A 22,747-nucleotide genomic window follows, 5' to 3' on the forward strand; every position below is an offset into this window, starting at 1 on the left:
ATCTCTTCAGCCATCTCTTTCAGAACCCTGGGGTGTATACTATCTGATCCAGGTGACTCATCTAACTTCAGATCTTTCAGTTTCCCAAGAACCTTCTTTCTGGTCATGGTAACCTCACACACCTCATGACCCCTGACAACTGGAACGTCTATCATACTGCTAGTGTCTTCCACAGTGAAAACTAATGCAAAATACTTATTCAGTTCTTCTACCATTTTGTTGTCCTTCATTACTAACCCTCCAGCATCATTTTCCAGCGGTCCAATATCCACTTTCACTTCTCTTTTACACTTTATGTATTTGAAGAAACTTTTTGGTATCCTCCTTAATATTATTAGTTAGTTTACTTTTGTATTCCATCTCTGCCTTCTTAATGACTTTTTTAGTTGTTTTCTGTTAGTTTTTAATAGCTTCCCAATCCTTTAACTTCCTATTATTTTTTGCCTCTGCCTTTGACTTCCCTTGTCATCCACGGTTGTTTCATCTTTGCTTTAGAACATTTCTTCCTCTTTGGGATGTATCTATCCTGTGCCTTCCAAATTGCTTCCAGAAATTCCAACTGTTGCTACTTTGCCATCATCTCTGCCAGTGTTCTTTTCCAATGAACTCTGGCCAAAAAGCTCCCTGGACATTACACAGAGGAAAATTTACCCTGGGTCCAGTCAATATTATATTTGATTTGAACTGCCTAAGGGCATCAGCACAGAGATAGCTTCACAAGTTATGTAAAATAGGTGACATGAGATGTCAGAATGTTTGATGTTGTCAATGGATACCTTAAATGAACATATCTTGGCTCAATCAATACATCAGTGGAATGTTTTCACTACAGCACAATTATTTACCAAAACAAAAACAAAGCTCTGGTTTAATTTCAGCCACTTGTTATTCTCCTAAGTAATTTTTCATTGATGTTTAGGACTTGCATAACTCACCAATCGTGCAATCAGCTCCAATAAGTCCAGGGGGACAGCTGCAGGTTCCAGTTACAGTGTCACACCAGCCTTCGTTCTGACATTTGCATCTCTCTCGGCAGTATGGGCCATAGGTTCCCTCTGGACATTCTGAAGGGCAAAAGGTTTCATTTCCCTTTACATGGACACATTCAATAAATGAATGCAGCACACACAAGATGCTGGAGGAACGCAGCAGGCCAGGCAGCATCCATGGAAATGAACAAACAGTTGACATTTTGGACTGAGGGTGCTGAAGAAGGGTCTCAAAGTTCAAAAGGTCGAAGTCCAAAGTACATTTATTATCAAATTATGTATACTGTATACAACATTGAGATTCACTTCCTTATGGGCAGCAAAGAAACCGTATAGAGCCCAGTCAAGAAAGACCGCCAGGCACCCAATGCGTAGAAAAATAAAAACAAATTTTACAAACAATAATAATGAGAAATAACATTCACAACTGAAGATCATGGCCACAAACCCAGTACATTGCCGCAGCCGGTCCAGGAGCCTATTAGATGCAGGCCATCGCCTCAGTTCAGCGTAGAGGCAAGTAAACCTTATGACCAGTGAGCTGAACACCAGCCCAAAATGTCGAATACTTGTTCACTTCCATAGATGCTGCCTGACCTGTTGAGTTCTTCCAGCATTTTATGTATATTGTTATGGATTTCCAGCATCTGCAGAATTTCTTGTGCTTTCAATAAATAAATCCTGCTCCTGCTGGCTATTTTGTGAGTCACTAACTTATCTTCAATAATGATGACTATAATATCTCAAACTGGATGTGGAATTACGGCTCAAATACATTAGCTGTACAGATTATGGATCTTTTCCTGATCACATTAATATCACAAATTAGTTTGCCCCTAACGCATACTCAAATGTTTGTATTGGCCTGAGAACTTTTTACCCAATAAAAATATGTAAAAGACATTAAAGGAAAGGCTTCTATAGTGACTGGTTTATAATGAATGCTGCACTGCCACAGGTAGACGTAATACAGCCAATCATTAGGAGTCTGTTCAAATGAGTTTCACAAATACAAATTTAATAATGAGAGTGTTAACACACAGACTTAATAACTATATTAACTATTTAAAATGGTCTGTTTACTTTAAGTTAATATTTTCTTCAAATGTAATTTATATAATACTAGAGCAATATATATGAATGAAAATTCTCTTTGGGGTAAATTATTATAAGAATGAACACTTAGGGCCTTCATTTTAATGATTTTGCAAGCTGATGTTTACAAACTAAAGCAAGACCAGAGGATGCAGAAACTGACAGATTCCCACAAAGCAGCGATGAATTCTGCAAATAGATTGAGTACATACGGAGATCACACTGGGCCCCATGGTAGCCAGGAAGGCAGATGCAGCGGCCAGTGACAGGGTGGCACTCCTCATTCACTCCTGAGCACTGGCACACCTGGTTGCAGTCCTGCCCATAGGTGCCTGGAGGACAACCTGGAAGTCAATACAGAGGGAGTTCAAAGTTCAAAGTAAATTTATTATCAAAGTACATATATGTCACCAAACTCTACCCTGTGATTCATTCCTCACAGGCACTCACAGTAGAACAAAGACATACAATAGAATCAACAATAAATTACAAATAAACAAAAAACAACTATTGCACAAAAGAAGACAAACTGTGCAAATAAAAACAACAATAATAATAATAAAAATAAGTAAATAAATACTGAGAACAGGAATTGTAGAGTCCTTGTGAACTAGCCCATTGGTTGTGGAACCAGTGCAGAATTGAGGTGAGTGAGGTTATTCACTCTGATTCAGGAGCCTGATGGTTGTACGGTAATAACTGTTCCTGAACCTGGAGGTGTGGGACCTAAGGCTCCTGTACCTCCTTCCGGATGGCAGCAGCAGGAAGAGAGCATGGCCTGGAGAGCGGGTGTCCTTGATAATGGATGCTGCTTTCCGTGGCAGTGCTCTTTGGAGATGTGCCAAATGGTGTGGAGGGCTTTGCCTGTGATGGACTGTTGGAAATGTTCCCACGTTCTTTATAAAACATCAGCATTAGTAAGAGATTGGCCAGCAGAGGGTCAGTCATAATCATATTAAAAGGCAGAGCAAAATCGAAGAGCTTGGGAGCCTACTGCAATAGCTTGTGTCCTTGTAACAAAAAGGAGTCATATTGCCCAAATAGAAAGCACCCAGAGTCACCATTCTCTGAAAACTGAGTGCACATCAGATGGGAAAGATGAGGTAGATGATGGTCAGTATTACTCACCAAATGCATTAGGTTGCAGCCAGATGTGGCAATAAGTTCAGAATTGTCTAATTAGCGGGTGAGCTGCATAGTCTTAAGTGGATTTTACACTGCTCCACAGTTTTGGTGGCTAGTCATTGACTGCAAGTTCTGGGCAAAATGTCAACTACTGCCTAATGTTAGAGGGACAATTAGTGTAGATTTTACTATTAGGAAGAGACCGATAAAGGTTAAATGTACATATATGGAAGAAAGCCCTTTAAGCTTCTTCCACCATTCAAATTGATCAGTCCTGATCCTTTATTTCAATACCCCATTTCCATGCACTCCCTGTATCCCTTGATGTCTTCTGTGTCTAGCAACCTATCTCCCTTCTTTTTAAATATGTTCAGTGACCTGAACTCCACCACATTCTGTGGTAAAGAGTTCCACAAGCTCCCCGCCCTCTGAGTGACAACATTTCTCTTCATTTCTGTCATACAGATCCTCAGGGTGTGACCCCCTCATTCTAGACATCACCAGCTAGGGAAAGCATCTAATCCTGTTTAATTAGCACCGTAAGAATTTTTTTTTTTACATTTCAGTGAGATTCCCTCTCATTCGTGACCTAATTTCTCTTCAAATGAGAATCCAGCCATCCCAGGAATCAGTCTGAAGAACCCCTAGGGCTGGTATATCTTTAATTTGCAAGTAAATAAGAACATCACACAAGACTCTACTTCCTCAGGGGAAAAAAAATACATTTGGGATATCCCATTTGACCCTCACCAGTTTTTATTGATGCACCATAGGAAACATCCTATCTGGATTCATCATGAATTGGTACGGCAGCTGCTCTGCGGGAGATCACTAGAAACTGAAGAGAGTTGTGGACATCACAGAAACCAGCCTCCCCTCTGTGTACTCTGTCTCCACCTCTTGCTGCCTTAGTAAAGTAGCCAGCATAATCAAAGAACAGCAACCCCTGCTCCTCCCACCCATCACACCAGACATTCTCTCTCCTCTCCTCTCCCATTGGGCAGAAGATATAAAATCCTGAAAGCACATATAACCAAACTCAATGACAGCCACTAGACTGCTGTTATGAGACTACCGAACAGACCTCTTGTAGGATAAGTTAGACTCTTGACCTCACAATCTACCTTATCATAGTCTTGCACCTTATTGTCTTCCTGCACTGCACTTTCTCTGTACGTGTATACATATACTTGTTCCTCTGTAAGGAATTTGTACATTCTCCCTGTGACTGTGCATGTTTCCTCTGGGAGCTCTAGTTTCTTCCCACATTCCAAGCAGACATATCGGTTAGTAGTTAATTGGTCACATGGTGTAATTCCGCAGTATGGGCTCATTGGGCTGGAAGAGCCTGTTACTGTGTTAAATATGACAATGAACTTGACTTTGACTTGTAGTAAGGAATCTTTACTTCGGTACTGAAAGTTTTTGCAATGAAGGTCAACATGCTATCTGCTGTTTTAACTGCTTGCTGCATTTGGATAAGTGCTTTCAGTGACGGATACACAAGGACATGCAAACCATTGAGTATCATTTTCCAATCCATCATTGTTTAAATAATATTTTGCTTTTCAGTTTTTGCGCCTGACGTTGATATCCATATTACACTGTATTGGCCAAGTATTTGTTCAGTCACTCAGCTTCTCAAAATCACCTCAAAGAGCCTATGCTCATTCAGAGAACCTGTTAACTTCTCCAATACAATTTGTTTAATACTCCTTTCTTCAAATCCTCCTTTTCATTTGACTCCTTGTCCCCCAGTATTTCTGGGAATTTATTTGTGAATTTGTTTAATTACTCTGCCAGTTGAGTGGGGGAGGAATGAAGGGAGAGTCTAAGGCATTTTCACTTACACAGAATTCAGGAAATGCCCCTATCTATGACACTTTGGGTACTGGGTTGGCTCTGAGTGCCACATTACAGGGAAGATGTAATTGGACTGGAGAAGTTGTGGAGGTATATGAAAATATTGCCAGGATTCAACTGAGAATGATTGGATCACCTCAGATTGTTTTAGTAGTTTACACTACGTTGGCCTCTTGTGATCTTATATAATTCAATACGATGGGGTGTAAAGTTATGAAGGATTGTGGCGTGTAATAAAGAGGGAAGATCTATTTCCCTTTGCAGAGGAATTCAAAATAGGCAAAACAGAATTACATTAATTAAAAAGATTAGAGAGGAGATAAAGAAATACCTTTTTATTTAGAAACTCTTGAACTCATGGTCCATAGGGTGGGAAAGGCTAAATCACTCATCACATTTGGACATACTTGGATGAGTACTGTGATCTGCAGGGTTACAGAACTCGTGATGGAATATGAATTTGATTGGGTATTCCTTTTTCAACTAGCATAAGAAAATGGGCCAAACGGCCTTTGATTTTTTTTTTCCCGTATATTTTCTACAAAGTTTACAATTTCCTCATCTGGACTGAGGAGTGAAAAATTCGGCTTTCTGCTGATTGGATTAAATCCTTACTTTCTTCACAACCATTGCCTGTGAATCCGACAGGGCAACCACACTCTCCGGTCACATGGTTACAGGCAATGCCAGACGGGCAGTCACATCTCTGGTCACAGTCCTCTCCATAGTAACCAGGCAAGCAGGCTGCAGGAGACATAAAACATGTGTTAGAGGATCTCTACTGAATCAGAAACTTCTGTCCTTTAGTAAGTAACTTCAAAAGGTTTGTAGCTACTGATATGACAGCTGCAAAATGAAGTAAATTCATTTCAAGCCACTAATCATCAGGACTTTTAGGCTTTTAAAAGCACGGATAGATGAGGAATACAGTGTACATTCCTTTAAAAATCAGGGGTCCTCATGAAAAATCACTCCCTGCTGGATTTTTTTCTTTTTGCATTGTAAATGGGCATACCACAGAAAACTATGGACACCCGTTCCTCCCCTACCCCCCTCACTAATGTCAGTGGCCAGGCCTCAGTATGAAAGGATACCTGCTTTCAAGCAAATGACACCAAAACGAGGAGTAAAAATTCCAAGTTCTAGTTAGTATTATCAATATGTTATGAAGTATCAGTAAACAATTGCAACTTCTCACTCATCGTCAGCAAAACTAGAGAGCTGATTGTTAACCTCAGGAAGGGGAAGGAGGCAAGCATGCAGCAGTCTTCACTCAGAAAGAAAATCAGCAGCTTTAAATTCCTGGTATTAATAGATAAGATGACCTGTCTTGGGCCAGCACACAAATGTAATCATAAGGAAAACTCACCAGTGTCCTTACTTTCCGAGGAGGTCACAGAGGTTCAGCTTGACACTGAACACTCTAACAAACATCGACAGATGTACTGTTGAAAGTATTCCAATTGGCTGCATTATGGTCTGGGTTGCTAATTTGAATGTGAGGAGCCCTGGGCCTGTACTCACTGGAGCTTAGAAGAGTGAGGGGGATTTCCATTGAAACCTACCAAATATTGAAGGACCCAAACAGAGTGGACATAGAGAGAATGTTTCCAGTATTGGAAGAGTTTAAGACCAGAGGCACAGCCTCAGGATTGTAGGATGCCTCTTTGGAACAGCAATGAGGAGGATTTCTTTTAACTAGAGGGTGGTGAATCTGTGGAATTCATTCCACAACTGGCTATGGATGCCAAGTCACCGGGTACATTTTAAACAGAATTTCATTGCTTCTTGATTAGTAATGGCATCAAAGGTTATGGACAGAAGGCAGGAAAATGGGGTTGAGAGGGATAATAAGTCAGCCATGATCAAATGGCAGAGCAAAGTCAATGGGCCAATTCTGCTCTTATGTCTTATGATCTTACGGAATGCACAGGAATGTAAGAAGCTGCAAAGAATAGTGACTCTGCCCAATAGATCAAGGGAACTTCTCTCCCTGGGTATCATATACAGGAGCACTGCTTAGGGAGGCAACACATCTATTATCAAAAATCCCCCACTATCTTTTTGAAGCTACCATTAGTCAGGAGGTATAGAAATCTGAATTCCCACACGACTACGTTCAAGAACAACTATTTCCCTTCAACCATTCAGATCTTGGCCAACTATGATGCTGCTGCAAGGAAGTTTTTCGTTGCACCTGTGCATACATGTTCTTGTGCATATGACAATAAACTCAACTTTAGACAGGTATGATTAAAATAAAAGCATGAAATTTCACTAACATGATTGAAATGATATGCTGGTGTCTTAAAACACTTTTATATTTCAAGATAATTGTTTAACAAAGTTATGATGGACACACGGCCAGAGAATTTGCCACATGTTAATTCTAGCTTGTCCAATAGAAACTTAAACTACACACAGAAAAAAAATTCATTTTCTGGATGAAATCTAGTGACAATAGTTTATGAACATATAACCTTCAATCAGTTTACTGATTACCTGATGATGAGAGGCATAAATAGAGTGGACAGCCAGTGCCTTTTTCCATGCAGCAATGCTAATACATGACGGGCATAATTTTAAGATGTTTGAGGACAGCATGTAAGGACGTCAGAGACAGGTGTTTAAGTGCATGGAGCGCACTGCTAGCGTGGTGGTAGAGGTAGACATATTAGGGAGATTTAAGAGACTCTTAGATAGATACATGAAAGAAAGAAAAATGGCCAAAGGCTCTGTACTGTTCTATGTTCTCTTGTCAGCTTTGGAGAAAGTTATGGAATTGGATAGCCCATGGAGAAGCACTGAACTATTGACTGAAACCTCAACATTTCCACATTCAACTACGCAGGCACAAAAAATCCCAAAGGTGGTGCCAGCTCCATTATGCAATGGTAGGAAAAGCCAATAGCATCACAGTGATAAATTCCAGCCCTATACTGCATATGACATGGTAACGTCAGCTAATTTGCCAGCATCTTAGATTGTGTTCACTAACATCCTGGTGTTCTGATTTTGTACTTCTTCACCAACAGGCTAATATTACCAAGAGCAGTTGTTGTAAACCATACCCTAGTAGTTCTAACCACCATAATATGACTGCATATCCAGCCACACTCGCTGTGGCCTAGACAAACATTGCCTTATTTTGAATGTTGCCCTGTAATTTGGTAACTGGGTCTCACACTCTGCGAAGACCCAAGGTCATTACTTACGTTTGTCGCATCTCTTCCCCCGCCACCCTTGGGTGCACTGGCAGACTGCTGTCTCGTGATGACAGGAAATGGCATTTTCACACTCGCATCTTTCCTCACAGAGTTCACCGTGATATCCTGCCGGGCAAGCTGGAAGGCCAAGCCAGACAGTGGTTCATTCAACAGTGGAGACAAAGCAGTTTCAATATTAGCACCACAATACACCAGAGACCAACTCCATCTTGTGCACAGGAACAACGTGTTGTACTGGTGATACTACCTACAGTACGTACTCCCTATACAGCGCTCTTGAACCTGGTGGTATGGGACCCAAGGCTCTTATACCTCCTGCCAGCTGGCAGCAGTGAGAAGTGAATGTAGCCTGGACCATGTAAAATTTTATACAAGCTGCTCAATTCACGTGTGTCAGTCTGCTATTGACTGCTAGGCTGAGCTATAACATCAAAGGAAATGAAGAGTCCAAGTCCCGAGGAAGCCTGATGGAAAAACTGAACCCTAAACTGAATGAAGCCTGGCATGTGTTGTAAAGGGCCATTAGAAACAGACGCACAACCAGAACTGCCAATAATGTCACTCCTCCCCTCCCCCTTTTCTATCTCCCTGGGCCTCCTGTCTCATGCTCCTCTCATATCCCTTTTGCCAATCAACTGTCCAGCTCTTGGCTCCATCCCTCCCCCTCCTGTCTTCTCCTGTCATTTTGGATCTCCCCCTCCCCTTCCCACTTTCAAATTTCTTACTAGCTCTTCCTTCAGTTAGTCCTGACGAAGGGTCTCAGCCCGAAACGTCGACTATACCTCTTCCTAGAGATGCTGCCTGGTCTGCTGCGTTCACCAGCAACTTCTATGTGTGTTGCTTGTTGATATCACTCAGTATCACCAGCTGTCAGGCAGGCTGACACACCTAAATCTACAGCTGGCTTTTATTGTGTCTGTCGGGGTGGCCTAAGTATTTCCAGCACATGAAAAGGGCAAGGTGGCTGGGGAAGAGTCAATCATGGAGTTAATCCCATCACAGGTGGTCGAAGAGTTAGTGAGTGAGATGAATACAAGTTTCTCTAGTACAGAAAATGGACACTAATGGGAACCAACCTCTCCTTCATTGACTCTCTCTACATTTCCTGCTGTCTTGGAAAAGTAATTAACATAATCAAAGAACCCTTCCCACCCCAAAGATTATCTCTTCCCCCTTCTCCCATCGGAGAGAAGATATAACAGCCTGGGATCATGAGTCACCAGACCCAAACACTGCCTTTACACCATTGTTATCAGACTTTTCAATGAACCTCATGTATTTAAAGATAAACTTCTGATCTCTCAGTCTCCCCTTTGTGGTCCTTGTACTTTATTGGCCGAGCTGCACTGCACTTTCTCTGTAACTGTATCAGTGCATTCTACATTCCGTTTTTTTCCTTTTGTGCTGCCTCGAGGTACTTATGTATGGAATAACCCATTGGATGGCATGCAGATAGAAGCTTTTCACTGTCTCCCAATATATGTGTCAGTAATAAACCACTTACCAAGTATTGTGTACGCCAGAAAGATTTAGGAGCACAGAAATAAAGAACTGCTCAGTTAAAGACCTCTGAGTGTGTGGAGTTAGATTAAGGGAATCAGCATAGTACACAAACTTAAGGGAGATTGTTAGGAGTGACTGAAATTGGTGTTATTGAGAAATTACTTGATAAGAAGTCGGACATTTTGCTGAGGAAACTGCCAGTTAGTGTGACAAAGCTGCAGAGTAGCAGGATTTGAAGGAGAGCTGCATGGGTCCATTACACTACTGGTTACCAGTTGTGCAATTGAGCCTTTAATCTAGCCAGCTCAAGATTCAAGATTGCTTAATATCACTTCTTGTACACAGCTTTAAGGAGAACAAAGTAATTGTTACTCTGGATCTGATGCAGCACAAAAAGAAAGATAAAGAACACAATAACAGCAAAAAACACAGACAATAAATATGAATACACGAGATAGCTTATGGGCATAGGTTGACTGTGCGTCCATAAAGTGAGGCTAGGATGTATATAAGGTGACTGATGGGAAATAATAAAGTAGTGGTGGGGTTAGTGGGTGGAGGTGTTGGTCAGCCTCACTGTTTGGGGAAAGTAACTGTTTTTGAGTCTGGTGGTCCTGGTGTGGGTGCTACCTCCCTGGTGGTAGTAGGGCACACAGTCCACGAGCAGGGTGGGTGAGATCCTTCATAATGTTACTGGCTCTTTTCCAGCGCCCTGCAGGATATATATCCTCCTTGATGGAGGGAGAGCTGGTGCCAGTGATGTACTGGGCAGTTTTGACTGCCTGCTGTAGTCTTCCTGTCTGCCACAGTGCAACTTCCATACCAAGCAGCAATGCATCTCGTTAGGATGTTCTACTGTGCATCTGTAGCACGGCATCAGTATGGGTGTGCAAAACCCACCTCTCTTCAGCCTCCTCAGAAAATAGACGCATTGGAGAATTTTCTTGACTGTGCAGGATGTGGTCTGGGACACTGAAAGTGATGAGTCCTGGTGAAGGGTCTCGGCCCGAAATGTCAACTGTACTATTTTGCATAGATGCTACCTGGCCTGCTGAGTTCCTCCAGTATTTTGTTGACTGTGATTCCCAGGGATTTGAAACTGCTGCAGTTTCCATAGCTGTGCCATCAATGTAAAGAGGAGTGTGAGTTCCCCTTAAGTTGATAACCACCTCCTTTGTCTTGTCAACATAAGGAAGAGGATATTTGCCTGGCACCAGGCCTCAAGCTCTTTACCCTCCTCTCTGTAGGCCATCTCATTGTCGTTGGTGATGAATCTCTCCACTGTCGTGTCATTGTCAAACATGATGATGTGATTGCTTGAGTGTTTGGCCGTGCAGTTATGTGTGAGCAGAGTGTACATCAGCAAAACTCTTTTTTCTTCTTCAAGCAAGTGCTTTGGAATCTTTACCATCTACACAACAGAGGAGTTCACTCTAGAGCTAGCAAAACTAATGAAAGCTTCTTTATTTAATGCAACCCTCTGATAAATTCAAAAACAATTCACATAGTTGCACTAGTAGGTGATGCCTTCATGGTCCTTTCACAATCACCAACAGTCCAGAAACCAGCGGGAGATCAGGAAGAGAAATTTCAAAGAAAAATAAGCAAGTCCAGTTACAAACTAACCTTGATAGGAATCCACCATGAATCTCTCGATGGATGGCATTTGCTTTCATCCCTGGTCTGGTATAACAATAAGAAACCACAACTTTTACTTACGAGTTTGACATTTTTCTCCGATCCAGCCGGGTCTGCAAGTGCATTTTCCAGAGTGTCGGTCACAGGTTCCCCCGTTCCTGCAGCTACACTGCTGCTGACAGCCTTCACCAAACCGCCCTTCTTCACACTCTGGATAGCAAGCACAATGCTGGATTGGTACACAGACCCTCACAACGAACAATACTTTTCCATTGCTTTCACTCCAGGTTCACTTATGATCACACACTCACCCAGCTCACAAGCGATTCCGGTCCACCCTTTGGGGCAGGTGCATATTCCGCTCACAGGGTCACACTGGGCTGAGTCCCTGCAGACACATGGCTGCAGGCAGTTCTTTCCATAGAACCCAGTAGGGCATCCTATCAGCAGCGAAAAATGAGTAAATACAAAATTTGCTAAGGTGGAAATCTTCTGCAACATTCGTCTTTTTAAATCAATTATCTGGGTAACGTTGGAGCAGAGACAACGCAAATATAGTACAACAAAAGGAAGAAGACTCCCCTCAGATCCATTAAGCTGTTATCAGAATCACTGACATATCTTACATTATTTATTATTATTATTAATAATTAGAGATACAGCACAGTAACAGGTTCAGTAAACCTGCACTGCCCAATTGCGTCCATGTTACTAGTTAACCTACTGCCCTGTATATCTTTAAAATGTGGGAGGAAACACGTGGTCAAGGGGAGAATGTACAAACTCCTTGCAGATTACTGTGGGAAATGAACCCGGGTCACTGGCGCTGTTGAGGTATTGCCGTTTGGTGAGGTGACTAAAACCCGTGATGGAGCTGCCTGAATCTAGGTGAGTCTGAGACAATCTTGATTTTTGTGCAGTGAACATGAATTAAAACTGCAAAACTGCCAATTGCTTATATGGTTGATTTTACAACGGAGCCACAAAGCTGGAGAAGGTCAGATTGTTTAAACGAAATTAGACCTATTTAGGTAGCCTTATAAGATAAATCTAGTTTGAAGATGGTGTTGTTCAGAACTCCAATTGTTTATTAAACTATTATCTATGATGAATAAACTCTTCTTGGGCTTCAAGTTGGGTACAGGTATCGATTATAACCGATATTTTGATGACAAACTCTGAAGAATATGGCAGTATATGCCGGAAAAGCAGTAGATGCTTTTTTTATTGTCAATGATGCTGAAAACATTTCTCTAGTATGAAAAGTTGGAGTCTTGACCGTACAATCTACCTCATTATGATCCTGCATCTTATTGTTTATCTGCACTGTGCTCTCTCTGTAACAGTTACACACTTTTCCTTCATTGTTATTGTTTTAGCTTGTTCTTCCTCAATGCGTCATGTAATAATTTGATCTGAATGAACAGAATGTGACAAAAGCTTTTCTCTGTACCTTAATATTTGTGACAATGATAAACTAAAACCAATATAAGTGAAAAGCAACTTAACGGCACTGTCATATTTCCCCTTCCTCATCAAGGAAAGGGCGTAAAAGGTAGCAAAAGTGAGTGGGAAGTTGGTTGATTGGGAAGCTTTAAAATCCAACAACAGGCAACTAAAAATGCTATAAGATGAAATATGAGGGCAAACTAGCCAATTATATAAAACAGGATTCTAAAAGTTTTTTTTCGGTTATATGAAGAGTAAAAGGAGGTGAGAATTGATATTGGACCACTGAAAAATGATGCTTCTGAGGTAATAATGGGGGACAAAAAACTGGCAGAAGAACATAACAGGTACTTTGCATCTGTCTTCACTGTCGAAGACACCAGCAGTGTGCTAGAGATCCGTGAGTGTCAGGGAGCAGGAGAGAGTGCCATTGTTATTACAAGGGATAATAAGATAGGCAAACTCAATGGTCTTAAGGGGGATAAATCACCTGGATCAGATAGACTACATCCCAGAGACCTGAGAGAGATTGCTGAAGAAATAACGGACGCATTGGTCATGATCTTTCAAGAATCACTTGATTCTAGAATGGTCAGAGGACTGGAAGATTGCAAATGTCACTCCGCTCTTTAAGAAGGGAGGAAGGAAAAAGTGTCATGGTCCGGTCCATGAAGTCTGCGTTCCGGTTCACGGTCCGGTCCATGAATTCTGGACTCCGGGTCTTCCGGCTGTCCCTTGTTTCACTTGGGCTTAATCACAGGCACCTGATGCTCGTCTTGGGGCTGGGAATATAAGTGTCCCTGGGATCGAGTGTGGGGGCTGGTTTGTCTCGTCGGTATCCCCTTGGAGCAACCCGCCGGTGGAAGGCTACAGCAGCCATTCCTAATCTCTAGGCCTGGTTGGAGGACCACTGCTTCATGGAGCCTTGTTGTCTCTAGTCGGAGCAGTCATCATGGTGTGGATACGGCTGTTTCTGGGGCCAGCTGAGTGGCCGTCTGCCACTCCGAGCTGGATATGGATTTGGCTGTTTCCGTAGCCAACCAAGGTTGCTGGCTGCTCCGAGACTCAGAACCACCCTGGTTTGAGCTCCCTTCCTGTCCTCGCCTCAGTGGGGTACGTCAGGCATTGCTTGCCATTACCCTGCGGTTCGATCTGTCCTTTCCTGTCCCCACCTCTGTTGGGTAAGCCAGTCCATTTTTGCCATTACCCTGAGGCTGGACTGTTCCCTTCCCCTCTCCATCTGAATCCCTGACAGTTTCCTCGGCAGTGATCCCGGTCCCGTATCCTAGTCAGCATCCCGGCCCTGCATCCTAGAAACGGTCCCGGCCCTGTGCTATAAGAAGGAGTCCTGGCTCCATACTCAAGGGCCTAACCAAGCCGAGCCTCGAAGAACGCTAGCCTCGTCATGTCCTTGCCTAGTTCCGGGGTCCAAGCCTGAGTCAAGACCCAGGTTCTGGGTCCTTGTCCAGTCTCTGGCTCGGAGTCCAAGCCCAGGCTCCTAGTTCCCAGTTCCTCGGCCTGGTCCTGCTTTCCTAGCCCAAGTCTGTTTTCCTGTCCTAGCTCCTAGTCTGTGTCCAGTCCCGTCCCTAACTCTAGTCCAGTCCAGTTCCCAGTACTTCAGTGTCTGTGTCTTGCATTTGGATCCGCCCCCAGTGCCCCTGTATGACAAAAAAGACAGAAAATTATAGGCTAGTTAGCCTAACCGCAGTGGTTGGGAAAGTGTTGGAGTCTTTCATTAAGGATGAGATTTCGGGGTACTTGAGACTAATGATAAAGTAAGTCAAAGTCAGCATGGTTTTTGTAAAAGGAAATCTTGCCTGACTAATCTGTTAGAGTTCTTCGAGGAAGGAACATGCAGGGTGGATGTCACTTACTTGGATTTTCAGAAGGTGTTTGATAAGGTGCCACACATGAGGCTGCTTAACAAGATAAAATCCTATGGTGTTACAGGAAAGATACTGGCATGGATAGCGAAATGGCTGACAGGCAGGAGGCAGTGAGTGGGAATAAAAAGGGCCTTTTCTGGTTAGCTGCCAGTGACTAGTGGTGTTCCTCTGTGGTCAGTATTGGGATCGCTACTTTTCACATTGTTTGTCAATGATTTAGATAATGGAATTGATGGCTTTGTGGCAAAGTTTGTGGAAAATACGAAGGTATGTGGAGGGGTAGGTAGTGCTGAGGGAACAATGCAATTGCAGCAGGACTTAGACAAATTGGACAAAAGGGCAAAAAAGTGGCAGATGGAATACAGTATTGGGAAATGTATGATAATGCATTTCAGTAAAAAGAACAATCATGTGAACTATTATCCAAATGGGGAGAAGGTTCAAACATCAGAGGTACAGAGGGACTTAGGAGTCCTCGTGCAAGACTCCTAGACGGTTAATTTACAGGTTGAGTCTGTGGTAAAGAAGGCAAATGCAATGGTGCCATTTATTTCAAGAGGATAGAATATAAAAGCAAGGAGATAATGCCAAGGTTTTATAAGACACTAGTCAGGCCACACTTGGAGTATTATCAACAGTTTTGGACCCCGTATCTCAGAAAGGATTTGTTGTCGTTGGAGAGAGTCCAGAGGAGGTTCACAAGGATGATTCCAGGAATGAAGGGGTTAACATACGAGGAGCACTTGGCAGCTTTGGGCCTGTACTCACTGAAATTTAGAAGAATGCAGGGGGATCTAATTGAAACCTACTGAATTCTGAAAGGACTAGATAGGGTGGAAGTGGAGAGGATGATTCTTCTGGTGCAGGCATCCAGAACTAGAGGACACAGCCTCAAAATTGAGGGGTGACCTTTTAGAACCGAGGTAAGGAGAAATTTTTTAGCCCTGTGGAATGCTCTGTCACAGACTGCGGTGGAGGACAAGCCCGTGGGTATGTTTAAGGCAGAAGTTGATAGATTCCTGATTGGTCAGGGCATCAAAGAATATGGTGAGAAGGCAGGGATGAGTGGGATTTGGGATCAGCCATGATGGGATGGCAGAGCAGACTCGATGGGTTGAATGGCCTAATTCTGCTCCTACGTCTTAAGGTCTTATGGTGTTATCACTACCGGTCTACAAATTGCAAAACCATTCACACCTACCCCCATACTCACCAGACATTAATTTTAGGTAAACACGAGGAATTCTGCAGATGCTGGAAATTCAAGCCACACACATCAAAGTTGCTGGTGATCACAGGGTCTCGGCCCGAAACGTCGACTGTACCTCTTCCTAGAGATGCTGCCTGGCCTGCTGCGTTCACCAGCAATTTTTATGTGTGTGGCATTAATTTTAGGTGTAGAGGGTTAGTTGGGGGATGGTTTTCAGAGCGACACACCTTTGAATCTTTGAATGCCTTTTGCTATGAAAGAAGTCATGGATTGCTAATGAGACAGAAACATTCAGTCTTTGATATACTAGTCACAATACCCACAATCAGGTCAATGTGTGCACTCTATATTGTCAATTGGTCCAAAAGTCAACTTCCCCTTACCCTGTCTTGTTTATAGTTACTTACGCTGCTGGCACATGGTTCCTATCCATCCAGGAGCACAGAGACACTGGCCAGTCACATGATCACATGCCGCACCGTTGTAGCAATCGCAATGCTGGCTGCAGCCCTCTCCATATCGCTGGTCAGGACAGGCTGCGGAAAGAGACGACCAGAATACAGTGCAGCATTCAGTTGTTCAGCACCAAGTGTCAGCCGAACAGCACAAAGTTGTTTGGCAGCAGAAACAAATGCAAAACATAACAATCTGATAAGTGGTTATCCTGCTGATAAATGGTTGGCAGTTCCATTGTAATGGATGTTTTAATAATAACAACATCCCATTGTATGAGATATTTCCATATGAATTCTATGAATATATTCTGGAGAGAATGGGTGAGTTAAATAAAACCAAAAGTACACTGCAAATCTTAAATAAAAACAGAAAAAAAGCTGAAAATACTCAGCAGCAGTGTCCGTAGGCAGAGAAGCAGTGTTACGTCCTGGACCTGGAGCGTAGTTGGGAAATGTTAGGATATACAGTGAGCGTGCTTTAAGTTGTAGAGAAAGGCAAGGGAATGGAAGAGAGGAGGGAATGGAGGAGCAGAGGAAATTTCGGCAAGAGGCTACGTCCCCAGAGAGACTAAATGTGGGTTTGGCATCAGTTGTGAGAGGGCACCCAAGAAGTGTTCAGCACATCTGATCTGTGTGGAGAAGATATAGATAAATAGAAAGAGATGAGTGAGACAGAGGAGTGAAGAATGAACAGCCAACGAATGACTGTTTGCTAGAAATCTGAAATTAAAGAGACTGCTGAACATACTCAAAACAGGGTAGCTCAGTAGTTAGTGAAAGTGAACTTTCAAAGATATTTTAATAATGTATCACATAATAGACCATGAAATTAAATCGACAGGGATTCAGGTGGAAGTAAAAGGTCGATATTCTAGGTGCAAAACACTGTATTAGTGAACTGCTGTTTTCCAGATTAGAGGGAAGCCAGGGTCAAGTCATAGAGTCAGAGAAAAGTGCAGGCCTTTCTGCCCATCTAGTCCATGATGAACCATTTAAACTGCCTACTCCCATCAACCTGCACCAGGACCATATCCCTCCACACTCCTACCCTCCATCTACGTATCCAAACTTCTTTTAAGCGTTGAAATCGAGCTTGTATGCACCACGTGCTGGCAGCTCATTCCACACTCTCCCCTCATGTTCCCCTTAAAGTTTTCACTTTCCATCCTTAACCCATGACCTCTAGTTGTAATCCCATCCAACCTCAGTATTACAATTGCAGTCTGATGTATAAAAATGTATCTCAGTGGGATTTACTAGAATGGTGTGGGGGATGAGCAACTTCACGCATAAAGAGGGAAGGTCATTGACCTAGAATGTTAATGCTGTTTCTCTCTTCACAGATGCTGAGCGGCCTGCTGAATATTTCCAGTACGTTGCTTTGATTTCCAGAATTAGCAAACGTTTACTTTTGTACAAAGTAGAGTGTCAGACATTTGGTGATCGTTTTGTGACTGCTGAGGCATTTTCAAAGCTTGCCAGAATATTGACACTCAGAAATAAGTCAACCAGTGAAGACGATGCTAACAGACTCAAGGAAGCCTTGTGTAGAACAGTGAAAAGGACAGAGATAAAATTTAACACAGATGCTTCAAAGTTCTACTGCACCCTAAGGTATGCATTTAATATGCGACATAACAGGGTGCCAACAATTGTTTCCAGAATTGCCTTCACCATGCACCACTTACCCATCGCCCTGCCAAAATTCCCCCTCCCATCCAGGTAAGCTTACGTTGCTGGCACTGGGGTCCCAGCCAGCCAGGAGGACAGTGGCACATTCCAGTCACAGGGTCACATCTGGCACCATTTCTGCAGTTACACATCTGCTGACAGTCAAGGCCGTGAAATCCATCAGGGCAAGCTGCAAAGGAGAAGGGGGATGCATGTTAGGGGATGGGCCGGGGGGAAACACCAATAACATACCCCAAGGTACAAAGTAGGCCACAAACCCCGACTGCTGCAGAAACAGTATAGTATGTCATGTGTGAAGCCAAGCAGAGATGCAGAATGGATGATGCTAATGAGAGAGATAACGAGAGACAACAGAGAGCCATTCAAAATGCTAATAAGAGAGAAAAGAGAGATTAACGAGAGAGACACACATAATTCAGTATGTTGGCGTCTGCCACAGACAGTTTGCTTTGAACCTGAACTGTTCACTAACAAATCCTGCTGAGACAATAGGAAGTGTGAAGTTTGATGGACAGGTGATACCCCATCAGGGGGATAAAAATAGCGGGTTTGCTAAGGCACAGGACACACGCCACGAGACCCTGGAAAGAGAATTGTGCCCCACAAGTTGGTGGGAGCTTGGAGGACCAATTCGCTGGAATCGGTCAGAGGCTCACAGGGTGTAAAGGTACGATCGGTGGGAACCTGGTTTGTGCCCGCCCTTGCCTGGGTGCCAGGTTCACCACGGAAGAACGATCGCATCCGGAATGGAAGGGTCACAGTCAGTGACCATAGCAGGATCAGAAGGCATCAAAAGGTTTGCCTGAAACCAACTGTATCTCTCACTCTCCAATGGTACAACAACAGCGATTACTTCGAACTACACTAGACTGAACTGAACTCTGCTTCACCTTAAGACTGATCATTTTACCCCTAGACTGCGATAGAGCTTGGTTGATTCCTATTACCCTATTTCTGTGTATATGTGTGTATTATCATTGCTAAACTGTCACATTTATAACCTTACGATTAGTGTACTGTATTACTGATTTCTTTAATAAAACTTTATTAGTTCCTAGTAATCACAGACTCCAACGAGTGTTCCATATCTGCTGGTTTGACAACCCAGTTACGGGGTACGTAACAAGAAAAAGAACAAAATAAATACAGGTTTATTCAGTCAGTTTTAGATTTAGATTTAAATTCATACACACCAGGGTGGCACGACATTCCTTGCAGAGTAAAGCTCATAGCGTCCATGATGACGATAAATACAGCCAAGAGCACGAATGGAATGGTGCGAAGTATAGTTGCGTAAACTGAGAGGTGCACAATGAAGTGTTCGAGTGACATTAGCAGAGGTAAATTAAAGATCTGTGAATCTGACAGCACCGCTGGGAAGGGGATGTGATTGGCGCAGTACTGTGTAACATGCAATGCTCCCAGTGAGTACCATATTGGGAGATGGACGGTAGAATATTGTGTGACATCATCTTAACGGAAAGTGAAAGGAGAGGGGCTGACTGGGAATGCACTGGTTCTATGTGTCTTCTAGCTGGCAGTGCACAGGTGAACAAGACACCTTACAATTGCAAAAATTCGCTGGAAAATAACAGCTCTCCTGTGACTGCTGGGTCGCAAGCTAATAGACCCAAAGCCTGCCAGCCTCAAAGCACTCCTCGTCAGCCTTTCTGCTTCCACTTTCCGTTAAGTTAATGCCACTCAAACTTCTACTCACCCCCTCTTAGTTCTCATCTCATCTCATTCACCCAGCCATCTGTACATGTTGCCCTACAGTGAAACAAATCCTCAGGCTTATAATTCTCATCCTTGTTTTCAAACCCATCCACAATCTTGTCATTATGAATTTCTATGACGTTCCCTGCCTTGTTCATATACAAGAAAGCCGAGCTCGCTTTCTCCAGCTGTGGTCTCTCTCCTTCACCCCCAATTTTTAAGTTCAGCTTTACTTGACACATGTATGTTTGTGTCAATGACCAATGCAGTCCAAGATGTGCCTGAGGCAGCCCGCAGCTGTCACTCTGCTTCCAGCACCAACACAGCACACCCATGACAAATAAACTAACCCTAACTCCTACATCTTTGGAATGTGGAAGGAAACCAGAGCACCTGGAGTTAACCATGTGGTCACTGGGAGAACATACAAACTCCTTACAGACATCGATGAGAATTGAACTCCAATCATACAGTTAGCACTGTAAAGCGTTATGCTAACCACTATGCAACTGTGCCACCCATCATAATATTATTTGTCCCAAAGGCCCTGCATCCTTAACCTCAAATGCATGTCCACTTTCCACTGATTTCACTGAGCTTCTGACCACCCACTTCAACCCCTTCAATGTGGCTCCAAGTCATGGTTTATTAGATCATGCTCCAGTAAAGCATTAGTTAACTCTTGGGTTGAGGGATTGTCCTATCATGAATGATCTCTGTCTCAGAGGCCGATGTTAGGCTGTCTTTAAAGAGAGTGAACCCTCAAAAGGCGGAAGGTCGCAATGGAGTACCTGGTAAGGCTCTGAAAACCTGTGACAACCAACTGGCGGGAGTATTCAAGGACATTTTCAACCTCTCACTGCTACGGGCAGAAGTTCCCACTTGCTTCAAAAAGGCAATAGTTATATCAGCGCCTAAGAAGAATAATGTGAGATGCCTTAATGACTATCACCCAGTAGCACACATATCGACAGTGATAAAATGCTTTGAGGGGTTGGTCATGACTAGACTGAACTCCTGCCTCAGCAAGGACCTGGATCCATTGTAATTTGCCTATCACCACAATAGGTCAACAGCAGACGCAATCTCAATGGCTCTCCACATGGCTTTAAACCACCTGGACAACACAAATACCTACATCAGGATGCTGTTCATTGACTATAGCTCAGTATTTAATACCATCATTCCCACAATCCTGATTGAGAAGTTGCAGAACCTGGGCCTCTGTACCTCCCTCTGCAATTGGATCCTCAGCTTCCTAACTGGAAGACCAGAATTTGTGCGTATGGTGATAACATCTCCTCCTCGCTGACGATCAACACTGGTTCACCTCAGGGGTGTGTGCTTATCCCACTTCTCTACTCTCTATACCCATGACTGTGTGGCTAGGCATAGCTCAAATACCTTCTATAAATTTCCTGATGATACAATCGTTGTTGGTAGAATCTCAGGTGCTGATGAGAGGGTATACAGGAGTGAGATATGCCAACTAGTGGCGTGGTGTCGCAGCAACAATCTGGCACTCAACATCAGTAAGATGAAAGAGCTGATTGCGGACTTCAGGAAGGGTAAGACGAAGGAACACATACCAATCCTCATAGAGGGATCAGAAGTGGAGAGAGAGAGCAGTTTCAAATTCCTAGGTGTCAAGATCTCTGAGGATCTAATTTGGCCCCAACATATAGACGTAGTTATAAAGAAGGCAAGGCAGTAGCTATACTTCATTAGGAGTTTGAGGAAATTTGGTATGTCAACAAATACACTCAGAAACTTCTATATATGTACCGTGGAGAGCATTCTGACAGGCTGCATCACTGTCTGGTATGGAGGGGCTACTGCACAGGACTGAAAGAAGCTGTAGAGGATTGTAAATTTAGTTGGCTCCATCTTGGGTACTAGCCTACAGTGTACCCAGGACATCTTCAAGGAGCAGTGTCTCAGAAAGGCAGCGTCCATTATTAAGGATCTCCAGCACCCAGGCATGCCCTTTTCCCACTGTTACCATCAAGTAGGAGGTACAGAAGCCTGAAGGCACACACTCAGTGATTCAGGAACAGCTTCTTTCCCTCTCCCATCCGATTCCTAAATGGAACATTGAAACTTTGGACACCTCACTTTTTTAATATATATTATTTCTGTTTTTGCACAATTTTTAATCTATTCAATGTATGTATACTGTAATTGATTTATTTATTTAGTACTATTATTATTTTGTTTTGTTTTTTTTCTTCTATATTATGTATTCCACTGAACTGCTGCTGCTAAATTAACAAATTTCACGACACATGCCGGTGATAATAAACCTGATTCCGATTTTTAAAAGTCATTGTTTATTAGTCGATGCTCCAGAGATGCATTAGTTAACTCCTTGGATGTGAGAGTTGTCCTATCATGCATGATTAGAAAAGGATACCTCTGTTTTTTTATGGAGCTTAGAAGATTGAGATTTGATCGTATCGAAACATAAAGGATCCTGATGAGGCTGACAGGATAGACATTGAGATGCTTCTGTGACTGGGAGAGTCTTGGACAACAGGGATATAGTTACAAGATGAGGGGAAAGTCATTGAAAACCTAAGCAGATGATAATTTCTCCTCACAAATTGTGGTAAATGTCTGGAATTCTCAGAGTGTTGTGGCGATTGCCTCATGGAAGGTAGTGAAAGAGGAGGAAGACCAGTTTTAGAAGACTGGAGAGTTGACAGTTTAGGGTAACGGAAGAGAATGTGAAGTCAGGGCAATTTAGGCATGGTCACATTGAATGGCAGGCAAGCTTGGGAAGTCAGGTGGCCTATACCCTACCTCTCTTTTTTTGTGGAACATTCTGCCATGTTAAAGGGACTACTTAAATGTCTTTAATTCTGCTCTATGTTACCAGCCAGTCAGGGCACAACTCTTC

General features: G+C 43.0%; 1 protein-coding gene across 1 annotated transcript in view; it reads right to left on the reverse strand.

Moving 5' to 3' along the window:
- Positions 1-22,747, reverse strand: part of LOC140195877 (uncharacterized) — a 456,388-nt gene that overhangs the window by 55,458 nt on the left and 378,183 nt on the right. The window contains exons 24-31 of the mRNA XM_072254523.1: positions 18,173-18,301; positions 16,393-16,521; positions 11,752-11,880; positions 11,522-11,650; positions 8,288-8,416; positions 5,688-5,816; positions 2,297-2,428; positions 936-1,064 (exon numbers count right to left, since the gene is read on the reverse strand). Of these exons, the coding sequence (XP_072110624.1) occupies positions 936-1,064; positions 2,297-2,428; positions 5,688-5,816; positions 8,288-8,416; positions 11,522-11,650; positions 11,752-11,880; positions 16,393-16,521; positions 18,173-18,301 (1,035 nt within the window). The remainder of the gene's footprint in view (positions 1-935; positions 1,065-2,296; positions 2,429-5,687; positions 5,817-8,287; positions 8,417-11,521; positions 11,651-11,751; positions 11,881-16,392; positions 16,522-18,172; positions 18,302-22,747) is intronic.

This window comes from Mobula birostris, chromosome 4 (assembly GCF_030028105.1).
Source record: "Mobula birostris isolate sMobBir1 chromosome 4, sMobBir1.hap1, whole genome shotgun sequence".
NCBI classification, from domain to species: domain Eukaryota; kingdom Metazoa; phylum Chordata; class Chondrichthyes; order Myliobatiformes; family Myliobatidae; genus Mobula; species Mobula birostris.